Below are 14,248 nucleotides of genomic sequence, written 5' to 3'. Positions count from 1 at the left end.
AATTCCCAGACCTATATTTTGACAGTAAAACCACATCATGCTTAGGCTCCTTCCAGCCACGAAATACCGTTTTGTATTTGTCTCCAAATCATCAGTTTCTTTTTCAATGTAAATGAAAATCTATTTAATATACAGGGAAGATAAATGATACAAGAGTGCAGATTAATTGAACTTTAGTTTTGAAATGTGAGAAATGGCTGAAAAATGAAAGAAGCCAACAGCAATGACAGAAATAACGAAAACTGAGCAGCCAAACGGCTGAGAAAGAGTAGAGTGTGGTGTGTCCTGCGCAGCCAGGATGAGCCCTGTGCAAAAAAGCCCCAGGCTGAGCCTTGTCTGTGGGTCCAGTGTTTGGTCCTGTCCTGTCCAGGGTCCAGATGGGCAGGAGCTGGGTCGGTGGCCGGTGCTGGGACCTCCCTGGAGAAGGGCTGAGCAGGGACCAGGCGTGGAGGAAACCCCTTTCTGAAATAACCCACCGCGCGCCCTCCCTTGGAAGAGTTATGCTCATTGAAAGCAAAACAAAATATGGAATAGTACAGTCAGGGAATTGGATTTTAGGTTTTCTTGGACTGAGTCTGGCTTAAAGTGCTGGTGCCAACAGCAACAGAAAGTTGGAGGGATGCTTCATCCCGTCTCCACTAGTACCAAGGCCTTTTTCCATCGGGAAAGAGGCCTTCAGAGGCTCTGTGTACTGGGACATGGGGAAAATTACTTCACTACACATGTTCCCTAGAGAAGGAATTTATGAAAATTGTTTTCTTCAGTAACAATTGTTAAAAAGGGGATTTTTTTTTTCTTCCCTTTTTGCTCGTCTTTGATTTGTGTCCAGCCCATCCCAGTTAGCCACCATCCCTCCCCCTGCTTCTCCAGTTACGCTTAAATATAGCTCCATGCTAATGGATGGTGCCCGTGGGGTAAGCAGACTCTACATCAATACCTAGGCTGGCGGGGGTAGGTGGAGTTCCCCTGGGTACTCTTGGCTGCCTTGAAAAAAGGAAGGACACAAAGGAATAAAAATTGTCCTAGGAAGGCTCCGTACTCCAAGTGGGTGAATAGGATTAGAGGTCTGGAGCAGAGGAACGTTCTTCGAGAATTCCAAAAGCAAGGCTAACCAAATGTGAAATCCCTTCTTACTCTTTTCTATTTTGGCTCTCGTTTAGCGATGCCCTCGTTAGCGGGGAGGTTCGAGCCTCTGCTTCATCACCGTGGCCAAAGCACATCTGTGTGTGTGTGTGTGCGTGCAACTGCCTGTGTGCATCCACGTACATGCACACCAAGACCGCACCTCTACTTTGAGACACATCCAACACTTGGAAATTAAGGAAGACAATAGAATCAAACATTGTAACTTTTAAATGCATGGTCACAACTTTTCCATAGGCTCTCTGCCTCTGACTTTGTTGCTGGCCGCTTTGGACAGTCTTTAGTCAATAGGATCTATTAATTATTTCATATTCTCATTATTCAGTACGCAGATCTGTGCATTATTTTGCTGTAGCTACTCAGACCTCATCATTATGAATTTCTTCACGGGCTGTTCTGGGGGCTCGTCACTACAGGATCTGAACGTGCCACGTATTGGATGCGGTTCTTCAGGGTATATTATCTGGAGTTAACATCACCAGCTCTCCCTCTACTGCCATCTCCTTTGCCAGGCGTTTTCCCATTTGTGCAACATGCCTGTTCCCTCCTGGTTTTTTCACTTGAACCTGGTACGGTTGCATCCCCACTTCAGGAGATGCAGAATGCTCCAGGAAAACAGATTCCTGGCTTTGATAAACCATCATCTTCACCATCATCTGGAGCTGCACCAGCGTTTAAAGTAAAGTCTGAGGTTTTTAGGCTTGTTGATACATGTTGGACATAACAAACCATGTTGTGTTGTGTATATTAAGCCTACCTTCAGTCTTCTGGGGATGAAAAATAAGAAATCTGTGTAAAGCAGGAGCAAACAGGATCATTTCTAAGTATTATGGATTGACTAAAGGAAGGTGAATTTTGACTAGGGGGGAAAAAGCAGTAACTCAACTTTTAGAAGTCAAGTTTGCCAATAATAAGCAAATCAATGCCGTTTCACTTTATCTTCATAAGCGGCTGGGCCAGCTGGACTGAAATCCTCTGCAAAACGTTAAGTGTGGGGTAGGTATGAGCACAGAAGACCTCAACGCAAAACATTTCGTGTTTGACAAACTTACAAGCAGCTGAAAGCAGTCTTACAGCAGGACGGGTTAGGCAGGTCACTAAGGTATTGTTACCAGTGCAATATACAATGTATATTTGAAAAAGAAGTCCTAAATGGTGACCTGACAGGGTCATCAATACAGATTTAAGATAATCTTTTGCAAGTGAGCTCTGCAAGACCTCTCAAAAACTTTGGCTAATGTGTTCTTGGTATCTCAAATTCTGTTTTCTACCACTCGGAATGGTTTTGGCTAGCAGATCTTTTGGGATTGGGGTATCATCGCAGGCCAAGGCAATCGGGGGAGGTACCTACAAAGAGCATCATCTTGAAGGTCTTACTGGATTGCATGTGGTTTGCTGCCCTGTTTTGGCAGCGTTTGTGCCAGCGCCGAGGCTGTTGGTGCTTTGCAGGCTGCCTTCATCGTGAAGGAGCAAGTTTGAGCATCTCAGTGTGGAGCCCGAGTCCAAAAAAAAAAAGGGATGAACTGAGAAGCCTGTGAAGCTAAGGGAGGCTATTCCTTTGGTTAAATTCAACAGAAATTGTATCCATTTGTTTAAACCACAATTGCTTGTGAGGAGTCTTTTATCTTCAGTTAAAAAATGCGACGGTGCCAACGTTACTCGTGTATTTACCACATGCCAAATGGGTGTTTGTCTGAGTGGATCTATGGGATGGACATGAGTCTTAACCGAGAACGGTCTTGTTTATGCTGGCTGAGGCCTAGCTGAAGTGGGATTTTAAGTACATGTGTCATATTTTATTGGTGCTAGGCAAATGTTTAGCTGGTGTGAATGGCATTATTTCATGTCCCAGCTAAAGGCCTGGCCCAGGAAAGAAGCGGAGAAATAATTAAGAACAACCAAACAACGATTTGCTAATTTGCATTTCATTTTTCCTCTAGCCGCTTAAATTGTATTCAGGGTTTGAGGGCAGCCAGAGGTGGTTGTAGCTGCTGTGCATTTCCCGTGATGTGTTACCAAGGATCAATATATGGACTGGAATAAAAGCATGGAAGTTACTGACACTGAGCATCACAGTGGCACCGTGTGTCAATGTGTGATACTATGGGACTGTTATAATACACATATTAAAAGCCATATCTTGGAAAGATGATGGGTGATGCCACGTTCTGTGACGCGTAAAAGAAAAAGAAATCCCTGCGCACGTGCAATTGCCCGTCTTCACATTCATCATCACTTTTTGAAGTGTAAACAAAGGAAGGTCCATGTAAAAGCCTGAACGCTGGCAAAGTTTCAACCCTTCTGTCCTAGGTATCTTGCAGCGTCCCTCGTGCACAGCCCAGGTTCAGCTCCTAATCCTCTCTCCGCCCTAGTCTGTAATACAACAATTTTCTTCTATACTTCCAGCATACAATAACATTTCATTGCAGAAGGACTTTGGCTCTGTTGTTTCTATACAGTTCAGTCACGGCGTATCATGGGGTGCAGCGAGATCACAGAATCATCGAATAGGTTGGACTAGAAGGGACCTCAAAGATCATCCAGTTCCAACCCCGCTGCCACAATGCAGAAATACTTTTATTTATCTTGGTAGGTACAAGAGATACCTGCATAGGTTTAACGCAGACAAATTGTTAGATATTATATGTGTATGTAATATACACAATGATTAGTTTGTACATACAATATAGAGGTTATTTGGGATAGAGATATATAAAAGATAGAAGAACCCAGTAATTGCCTTTAAGATCACAGCACAAAGCATTACCTTGGATTTTACAAGGCCAGCGAGCAACAAAAGAGCAGTAATTTATGAGCTCAGCGTAAAAGAATAGCATAATTGCATTAAAAATTAATGCTAATGAACACTAAAATGGGGAAGGTGGTTATGATGAAAGTTTGTATTCATCTTCCCTGGTTTGAATGATGGCTAGCGGCTTGATTAATGGCTTAATTTCTATCAATTAGTGGGGAAAAATCTCCTACGAGACAAGGGTAAATTGAGCATTGAATTACATATCTTGCTTTTGTGTGCCGAGAAAAAAAAGCAGCGTATCTCTGATATTAGCCACAGTGACAAATGCGGTGTGCCCTGCGCCGGCGCTCCCGGCGAGCTGCCAGCCTGCGGTTCAGCGGGGGAGGCTGCCGGCCACGGCCAACCGGCTCACCAGCCCCCAAACCTGCTCCGGGTTGGACTGTTCATGGCTCCTTTTGCTCCCTCTATTAAGGGAAGGAAAATATCCAGCAATTTGAAGCGTATTAGGGTTGTTTCCTACCACTTTATTCGCTGAGTTTGACTTTTTCCCTGGATGTTTTTAAATGTACTCTAAAATGCCTCAGAATATGAGTGAATCATAGATTCATAGAATCACCAGGTTGGAAAAGACCAACCGGATCATCGAGTCCAACCATTCCTATCAAACACTAAACCGTGTCCCTCAGCACCTCATCCACTCATCCCTTAAACACCTCCAGGGAAGGTGACTCAACCCCCTCCCTGGGCAGGAGACAGAACGCTTGTGAAAAGTGCAAGGGTGATAGTCACCTGCGTGCAGGTTAAATGTGTGGCTAGACCAGAAATGCGAATTCTTCAGCTGGTTAAATTGAATGTCCTTACATTCAGAACCCAATTGCTAAAGTTTCCCACCTGTCTTCTTGATTTTATACCTGATACTTCCATTCTTTTTAAAGAAAAAGCTGTTTGTGCCCAGACTTGTTTTAAACACAGTGAGGATATAATTGTAATGTATTTAAAAAGTGAACTGTAAGTACTGTCTAGTGCGTACTGAGTTCTAAACCACACTATTTTAATACACTATAACTCAATACCAGAGTACTTACAATTAAGTCTGAAGAATACAAATTAACAATACAAACTTTTCTGTCCGCCGTTGTTGATTTTGGAGCGTGTCTTATTCTTTCTGTGACTTTGGAAATCTCAACAGCTAGGAAATAGTGTGGCCAAGTGTTGAAACGGCGCCTTGACACAACCGAAGGGATCTGGAAACGTTAGAAGGGTCTCTAGTTTTAATCACCACTTAAAGCTGGTAGAGGGAAGAGGTAGTTTGGAAACTAATCCCGCATTCCCCTTTGGCTGCGCGTCAGACCTTCAAGGCTCAGCATCCCTGTTTTTCCGAACGCTTCAGCCAAAGGCAGGGATGCAGCTGGCGTTGTGCGTGGCGGTGCCTCCCTCTAACGGCTGGCCCTGCCGAGGCCGAGCTGCTGGACTCCCGCTTGGGATGCAGCGAGGAGGTGGCCTTCATCCCAGGGGGGCTCCCAGGGCTTCGCTAGAGTCCTCCAGGCAGGAGCAGAAGGGGCTCGGGGTGGGAGGGGAACACGGCGTTAACACAAAAGCTCACAGGAAGAGTTCATTTCGTGGCTGATTTGCTCCGGTTCTGTGTACAAGGACTGCTCCGAGCTGGCCGGTGCCAGAGGTCTCACCCCAGGGTCACCAGCCTTTCCGCGGCTGCTGAGGGCACCAGCGAGGTTCTCCACACACCTCTGGCCCTCACCCCAGGCGTCCTTGGACCTAGGTGCTCCGACACCGGGAAAGGTGTTAGGACTTGAGGTGATGCTCTGGCAATACCTACAGGCTCCGGTGTGTGCCAGCCCCTCGTTAGCCATTGCTAATTGTATCCTGCCCAGGGAGAAGATTTGCGGGGGGCTAGAGGGGATTCACAACAAAACAAAGCTCCAAGTTTTGTAAAGGGTGGAAGTGACAAAAATGAAGTGAATCCCACCCATCCTGCAGGATTTTCCCTCCTCCTCCTAGTCCTTTTTTTTAATATAAATAGTCCAGTGCAGTGAACTGCAGGAGACAATTATGTCTCAAAGCCGTGTAGGTTTTTTGTCTCTTCTACTGCGAATTGTCCAGATGAAAACTTCATTTGTCTTTGGATAGGTCAGTTTGTGCAGCGTAAGTAAAAATAGGAAGCAGTTAAAGATCACCAGGCTTGTGAAAAACCCCGGTTCTGCTGAAGAACCACACAGATCTGTAATTGTACATCTGCAGTTGTATAAAAATTAGACAGGATCACCTAAGCTGACCCTGATTACAATGGGATAAAGGGGAAAAATGTTTCCCTCTCTAGCTGGTTTGTTTAGTCTAGGATCTGTTTGTGTTTTCTTCCTGTAATCCTCAACTCATAAACAAAAGAGCTAAAAACTTTTTTTTCTTTTTTCTGCATCTTTTTTCTGTGAGCAAATAAAAGCGTATTACTTAAAACGTCTGATATTGTAAATGAGTCAGTTGAATTCACCAGCTGTGTCCCTTTAAGTACAGTGAGTAAAATATGACGAAACATGTATTCTGAGGAGTATTTCAGGTTTCTTGTGTCATGGCTTTCATTCTTATGTTAGACTTGCTTGAAAAAATACTCCAGGTAAAGGCGTGTGTTCCTTTCCTGGTCAGGGTTTTCATTTAGTGATGAATCTGGGAAGCGTTACAAACTTATTTATGCAAGAAATACATAAAATATGTTTTTATTTCATGGCTCAGTCACAAGATATTATCAGTCCTTTAATGCTTCTGTTTCAGTGCTTGTTAAATTCTCAGTGGCATTCATCACCAGTTTTGTCTTTAGAAATAAGCAAAGAAATGGGGATGTTTTACACAGAGCTTGCAGGCAGGATACTTTTTCTTTTTTCTGATTCTGTGGTGTTTCTAATTATTGTGTGTGTGAAATTTCTGGATAGCATCTAAAGGATTCATGCACGTTTCATTTCTGAAGTGGCATTTCAAATTAGTGCTAATGCAGACTAATTCAGTATGAAAATGGGAGCTATGGAAGATTTGTATGCGTGTATATTTATATCTATTTGGGAAGTCGTCGAGAGATGTAAATATAGCTGGGAAGTGTAAAACATTGAATCTCTGAAGGATGGAGTTCCCAGTTAAAGCCTCCGTGGCTGGAGTAACTGGGGCAAAATTCCCTCTGTTGCTATAGAATGAGGATAATGGAGTGAAAGTCAGTTTGGGGGATGTTCTTGAAGCTCGGGATGCCGGGCTGTGGGGCTGTGCCGGGCACGGGCTCCCTGGCCACGCAGTATCACCACGACTGAGCATCTTCATACAAGGTTTAGTTTATTTTTTTTTGCTATAACACAGTAAAAAGACTTGCTGTGCACTGAGTTAGTATTGATTTTTCTTTTTTTTTGTCTGTAGCCTCTTAGCTTTCCGACTCCATTATTTTTGATTTTACTATGAAATACATATCCTTTCTACTGACATCTGACAAACAACATATGGAAGTCATTTTATCTACCAATAATGTGTTTGTCAAAAGAATCCTACGCTAATGGGTTGTGCTTCCTCCGGTCCATTTTCCCCAAGTTAATGTCACTGATGTAATTCTAAACATTTAGTGATTTTTAGCCCTGTAATAATTTGTCATTCCCATCGGATTGTGTAAGATCCATGTAAAATTCTGTAACAGGCTGGGAACTGACCGAAGGGTTCATGAAATAAGAGTTGAGCAATGGATTTTGTAGTAAATCTCCATTCACCTGACCATTCCTGTACTTACCCACAGACCAGATATGCCCAAGAGCTCGATGGATTATGATTTCCTCTCCCTGGCAGAGCATTAGGACATTTGTTTTTATACTTTTGATGGAATCCTTAGGAATCTTTTTTAAAAAAGGTGACCGTAGCTCTGCAGCCGTTGGATTTGACTCAATCCACATTCAACATACGCAGAAAGTTAGCAAGTTCCTGGTTTTTCTGTTCATCATATCCATAGAGACTAAACAATATTCCCAAATGGCTATTAAGCAACAGAGCAGGTTCTTGGAAGTTACATCTCTTCCTACCTTCTGTCTGCCTTACCTAATTTATAACTGCTGCTTACAGTAAAAACCTTCCCCTGCTCTCGGATGCACCTCGACCATCTCTGGCCCCGTCTGTATAAAGCAAAAGGAGTTCATAAGTCAGTAAGATGAAGGTAAATAGTTTAAATGTTAAGTGAAAGCATGCAGTTAGCAGAATGAATTCAAGATTTTCTTCTTGCTGCAGTTAGACATAGAGGTAGGTAAGGAAGATTAACCCAGCTGTGAATCAGAAGAAGCAGCAAATGAAATGGACAGTAAAGCAAATGCTTTTGTGTCAGAGGTCAAGAACAAGGCGAACCAGCAGGGCTGGAAATAAAACAGTTTTGCGGTACAGCCTGCTGGTAAAAAATGAAGTGGTTAATTTAGTGTGGGCACATCCATTTCAGGAATATTCCTGAGCTGCTATCAGTTCATTTGGTACATCTGAATTTCTGAATAATTCTTCCAGCTCTTTTGGTCTGCACACACTTTTCCTGATTTTAAATATAGTTTGGCTTCCTCAGAACAAGAAATGTAACCTTTTATACCTGCACATGTACATACTCCGAATAGATAATTACAATTTCTCTTTCATTTAAATTTATGTTTTACATAGTGTTTAAAGTATTCTTGGGTATTCCTGAAATTTTTGATCTAAATTCACCGTTATCTGGGTTGCTTTTTCCTCATCTTTATGACAATTTCCTTTTTACTTTGTCGCTTGGGACCACGAATGTGTGGCTCATGAGCTCACCTCCTTGGAACCAGCCACTCAGCTGTGCAGAACTGACCTGTTGAGGCACAGGCAGACACAGCTGCACTTTCTTTCATGCTATTCCGGTGGTGTTAGCCCATAGGTGTCCTGCAAAGACATCTCCAGCAGATTCTTAAGTGAGCATCATAGGTTGAACACTATTGATCAACTCACTGTTGTTATTTTTACTAAAGGGGTAAGTTTTCCTTTGGAACAGGGTATTTTAGGCTGCATTACAGCCTTTTTGCTGCCAGGTACTATGTGAAATATATTCATGGCATTGCTTAGGCAGGGTTTCTCGGAGGCGTTCACTAATGTTAACTGACATTGCACCTTCTCTTTGTAGACCAAGCCACCCTAGTAGAGCAAGTGAAACGAGTAAAAGAGATTGAAGCTATTGAAAGTGACTCCTTTGTTCCACAGACATTCAGATCAACTAAAGAAGTCAAAAAGGTAAGTTTTCAATATCCTTTCTTGGTGCTTAATCCTTTCAAAGTCAGGTGGAAGCTGCGCTATTAATACAGCAGCTACTGATGAGAGAGCATCAGCACTGACAATCTTCAATCCTGCCAAAGACTGTCCTGTGTTCTTGGTGTGGTCTTCAAGGAAGAAAACATTTAAATGTGTAAGAATTTCAATGAAATCAGCTGTTTGGACAGTATTTTGTGCCTATGGAGCAACTCCAATTTTTAAAAATTCTTTTAAAATCAGATAAAACTATGAAGATTTTTTTTAAAGGAAAAGCAGAACTAAAATCCAAAGGTACACTTACATTATAAATAAAAGCAGAGATGGGTATTTTCGATTGTGCTTAACTGAAGCCAGACTCAAAGAACATATTTACTCCGTGAAAGAGAACAGCATTGTTTTCAGATGGCTTTAAAAAAAACTAATTTGAGACATCCAGGATTCAGAATTTTACTTTATGCTTTTGTGCTTGGAAGCATGGAAGCAAAGGCTTGTTCAGTTTTTCCATCCAACAATGAAATGTTTTGAACTATCACTGTATGTTTCCCTTAGAACATGCATTTTCTTGCCTTTTGAGAAATCTCCAAGATGTTCATGTGGTTTCTTCAAATAGTGATTCAAAACCCCAATGCTACTGTTGTGCAAGCTCTCCCATTGCCTTTAGCAATACCTTTTTTTTACTTCATGTGTTTAGTCTGGACTTCAGTACATGTCCAGTGTGTCCCACAGAGCAGCATTTGCATGAGGATCCTTCCATGTGTTGCAATGGGAAGAAAAAGCTGAATGTTCAGTTAAGATACTGCCGTGTTGGGAGTTTGAGGATAAAATACTCCGATGTGTTTCTTTCTCATTAGTCAGTAGAGCCTCCTGAGCTACAATATGAACCTATAACTATCAGAGTGGGAACTGCTGATGCGTCTGCTCCTGAGAAAGAACCACCACATGCCAGTATTCCTACTGCCATCAAATATCAAGATGATAATTCTTTAGCACATCCAAATGTAAGTGTGCCGATACTTACTTTATCTTTAGAACGAGACAGCCCATTGAATAAGAGTGGGTTTGTGTGACCTGACAAGCATTTTGCCGTGCTGCTCATCAAGCAATCTGTGGTCTGGAGACCGTTAACTGATGGGCCACTTCTCGGCTCTGAAAGGATCACACTCCTTGCATCGTCCAACAGAGAATAATTACAAAAGAAGTTGCAGTCTTAGAGTTACAAACAAATTTTATAACTGAGTAGCATGCTGATTTAATACAGGGGAATTTAAGATCGTGTTCGCATCCATAAAAATTCAGGAAAAATTGCTTTTGGTTTGTATAGTTGGAAATGTTGTGGAAGACTCAGAACTTGCCCACCTTGCCAAATTGTAAACCTTTAAATACAGGGCAAACTTAAGATAATCAAATTCCCCGTGAGCACTTTTAACTGGAAACTGGAGTGCTTAAAGTGGAATAGTTTTAAGAATTAGCAAGTTAAAAATTACTTGCACTAATAAACTAATGTGAGTTCTATATAATAAACATAGCTTACAAAGATCAAGAACTGCACAATATGACAAACCTGCTGTTTCAGGAGGGGACTGAAACTGCAGTGTCTTGGCTTTCCAATTATCAAAGTCTCTACTTTTACTATTACCTTTGCATTTAACACCCCCATGCAGCTGGGCTTTTTCTTTGAGCACTGAAACAGTTAATACATCTTCCAATGGATTATAACAAAAAATGAGGAGGTTAATGAGTTGTGCCTACTTTCTTCCTCTCCTCCTTGTCTCTCAGCTGTTTATCGAGAAGGCAGAAGCAGAAGAGAAGTGGTTTCAGAGGCTGATTGCTCTTCGGCAAGAAAGGCTGATGGGCAGTCCGGTGGCCTGAGCGACCTGCTGTGACCATCACATACCAGTTCTCATGAATGCTAAGAAATCCTACTACTAGATTGTTCTATTTTTTCTCTTTTGAGGGGATTTTAATGCTCACTATGAGTTGTGCGGTGAATAAATATTTCATCTGAATAAACAAGAATGTTCTATCCTCCATCTTTTTCCTGAACTCGTTGCTGGAGGACTTGTACCGCCGAGCTACCCGCTGGAGATGGGAAGGCTGTCAGAGCAGCATGATTTTCTTTTTAATACTGAATTCCTCTGGGGTGCAAAAAAACCTGACAGCCCAAGGAGACGTAATTTTATACCTCCCAATCAAAAAAAAATATATATAACCATGTAGCGGTTTAAAGATAAATGAAAAAAGAAGACTGTCAAAGAAGGTTCAGATTTACCAGCGCTCAGACAGCAGGAGTACAAGCGGTACCACCCTGGGCCATGACATCTTCTGCAGCGGGAGGATTCAGGGCGAATAATATCGCTGTTATCTCCTCTTCCTTCTGTTCTGCATTGCGGTAGCAGCTTTTGAATCCGGAACATCTGTGGACATCTGTCTCCTTGCTGAGGGGCTCTTCTAAATTGATGCGTTCATCCGCCTGCTCCAGCCTTAGCCTGGTTCCTCACTTCTGATGGGCTTGAACGGAAAGAGCTGTTTTACATTTCCTTGAACATCTACCCACTCCTGTTAGCTTTCGGGAGTAGATATAAGAAAAAAGTTATGTTAGCCTTTTAAACCAATCTGTAAAGTTTGCAGCAGGGCTCAATAAATGTTAGTTTCAAAGCAGGTGCATTAAAATGTTCGATAATCTGGAAAAGACAGCTTTCTATGAACTCTTAAAGGGAAATAATATAAAAATTATTGTGTCTAATGGTACAGACCGCTGTCAAAAAGGACTAATGGAGTACCTATTTCTGTACACAGCGAATGTTTTCAGTCTATGAAGCTTCTCTTTGTCTACGTGTGACTTTAAAATCGTGCAAGATTGGTCCTATTTGAACATCAAATTTAGCATGAGCATACTTACAAAAAAAAAAATCTACCCATCACTCAACTAAATATGACAGCTCAATGAAATCAAATACAAAAGTATTTCTTTTGAGGTATCTAGGAAAGTTGTGAGGAAACTCTTCTATCAGTAGAAGACTAAATTGAGCCCACACCTCTGGACATACCTCATCGGGAATCACCCACATCAGCTTTCACACGTGAGGGAACCATTCGTAAGGCTTTTGTTTTAGTCTTATTTTTCCTTGTTATCCTTTTTTCCTTGGTGGAAAATAATGGACAATGATGTGTTTTGGTTGTCTGTCTTCTTTTAGATTGCTGCTGTAAAAGAAAAAATTATTAAATTTGCATTCTAACACATTTTTACTTTTTCCTTATGACCAGTGTTAGTTTTACTTGGTCCTGCATTAAAATGGCTTTTTGTGCTCAAGAATACCTTGTCTGCATCAAAAAGTGGCAAAAAACTTGTTTCCCTTGTTTCATTTCAGCTTTCAAATGGTAAATATTTGTGGTTGCTCTGCTTTCTAATCTCCTTCTGTGTTTCTTTCATGGTGAATAAAAACTATTTGATCTCCATATAAAGTGCAGGTGCAAATTGCTCTTTATCATGCATTATGTTGGGTAATTTTGGTATTTTTATTGGATGCAAAATGATTCCTTTTATGTAACTTGCAACTCTACAAGGTATTGAAAAATCCTACGAAGAGGCCTGTAAGCAAGTAAGACTTAGGGGTAAGAGTACAGTGCACCTACTATTGCTTATCAATCCATAACTATGTTTGACCATGCTGGAGGAGAATTGTGAACAAGATCTAGAAAGAAAAAGGAAATAGGATTTAGGTGAGCTGAATTGAATAGAAATATGTACTGAAATATGCCAAACATAATTTGAAACACAGAGCAAATCATATGCAGTTGATTTTTCCAGTTCCTGTTGCAGTTTACTGATCAGAATAACTAATAATTAAACACTCAGACCTCTGCGGTTTTCATTAAATGATAACTCATTCTTGCTGTGTGTGGAGACAGCTCATTTGAGAAGAGGGTTTTTTCTAGGCCCTGTCTTCTGTCACCCTGTCTCAGTTCCTGCTTTGAATGCGCTACTTGAACTTTGTGAAGTTATTAGTGTTGGGAGATGAAAGAATTGTTGGGAGAGCTTTTTTTACCTAGATACTGTTTGTCACAAATTAGAAAACGTATGATCCTTGTTGTTACAAACCTGCAAGTTCCTGCAATATGGATTTCTGAAGGTGCCCAAAGCAAGTCTGTGATGCTCAGGTGTGTCCTGGAGGGGAGAGCTTGTGCGGAGGTGACGGGCAACTCTAGCAGTGCCTGATGTTGTGTCTTGCAAGGGAGTTTTAATCTCACGGTGCATTCCTTGCTGGGTACAGCTAAGCTGAATATTCCAAATGCTGATCATCAAGATGTGTGTGGCCTTTTGCAAGATCCATTTGCAGTGAGGCTCAGAGCTTTCCAAGGCTGAGCCCTATCAAAGGGCACTGAATCAGTGATCTGCCTTGCTGGGAACCTGCCGTCACTGATTCCACGGCTTTAACTTTCAGCAAAAATAGATGCTGTTCCACTGCATTTGCTTCTGTAGAGTAAAATAAAGGTTGTATAAGGGCAGTGCATGGGGTTGTGAGCGTAAATGTTCTGACTGCATTATTCTTGATTCAGGTTGTATAAACTATTTCCTTATTTTGCTTTTACTTGAATAGCATCCTGTTATAAATTATTCATTTTCCTGTCAAAGGCAGGCAGATATTTAAGTATCAGAAATGAAATATGGAAGAAGGCAGCAACATCACAAATAAACTTCACTCTGTAACCAGCTATGCACCACCAAAGAGAATTTTCACAAACTTACTTCTTAAAATTACTTTACAAGATTTAGACACGCTATAAATGGGTTGTAGCCAAACCCATGTGCACTCTGCCATTCCACGTGTGGGGCCTTTTTGCTTGAGGAACAGCTAGCATGTGTTACCTAATCAGCCAGATAGAAATTTAATTAACTGTGTCCTAACATCACATGAAACCCATATCAATGTGTGCAATCTAGTCACCATTAACCTGGGAAAGTGCACTGCCGACTCTCAACCCACGCTCTTCCCGATCCAAAAGGGGTGACACCTTTTGACAGTAATTAATTCAGAGAAACATCGCCTACTTTCTTAGTTTCCTTGCTTTAAG

The 14,248-nt window shown here is 41.6% G+C and overlaps 1 protein-coding gene across 1 annotated transcript in view; it reads left to right on the top strand.

Moving 5' to 3' along the window:
- RSRC1 (arginine and serine rich coiled-coil 1) overlaps positions 1-11,191 on the top strand; it is a 153,037-nt gene extending 141,846 nt beyond the window's left edge. The window contains exons 8-10 of the mRNA XM_069865150.1: positions 9,051-9,157; positions 10,027-10,173; positions 10,952-11,191. Of these exons, the coding sequence (XP_069721251.1) occupies positions 9,051-9,157; positions 10,027-10,173; positions 10,952-11,044 (347 nt within the window). The 3' untranslated portion in view covers positions 11,045-11,191. The remainder of the gene's footprint in view (positions 1-9,050; positions 9,158-10,026; positions 10,174-10,951) is intronic.
- Positions 11,192-14,248: the final 3,057 nt, after the last annotated feature.

Source organism: Phaenicophaeus curvirostris, chromosome 10 (genome assembly GCF_032191515.1).
Source record: "Phaenicophaeus curvirostris isolate KB17595 chromosome 10, BPBGC_Pcur_1.0, whole genome shotgun sequence".
Taxonomy (NCBI): Eukaryota; Metazoa; Chordata; class Aves; order Cuculiformes; family Cuculidae; genus Phaenicophaeus; species Phaenicophaeus curvirostris.
This window is presented reverse-complemented; position numbering and strand designations above follow the sequence as displayed.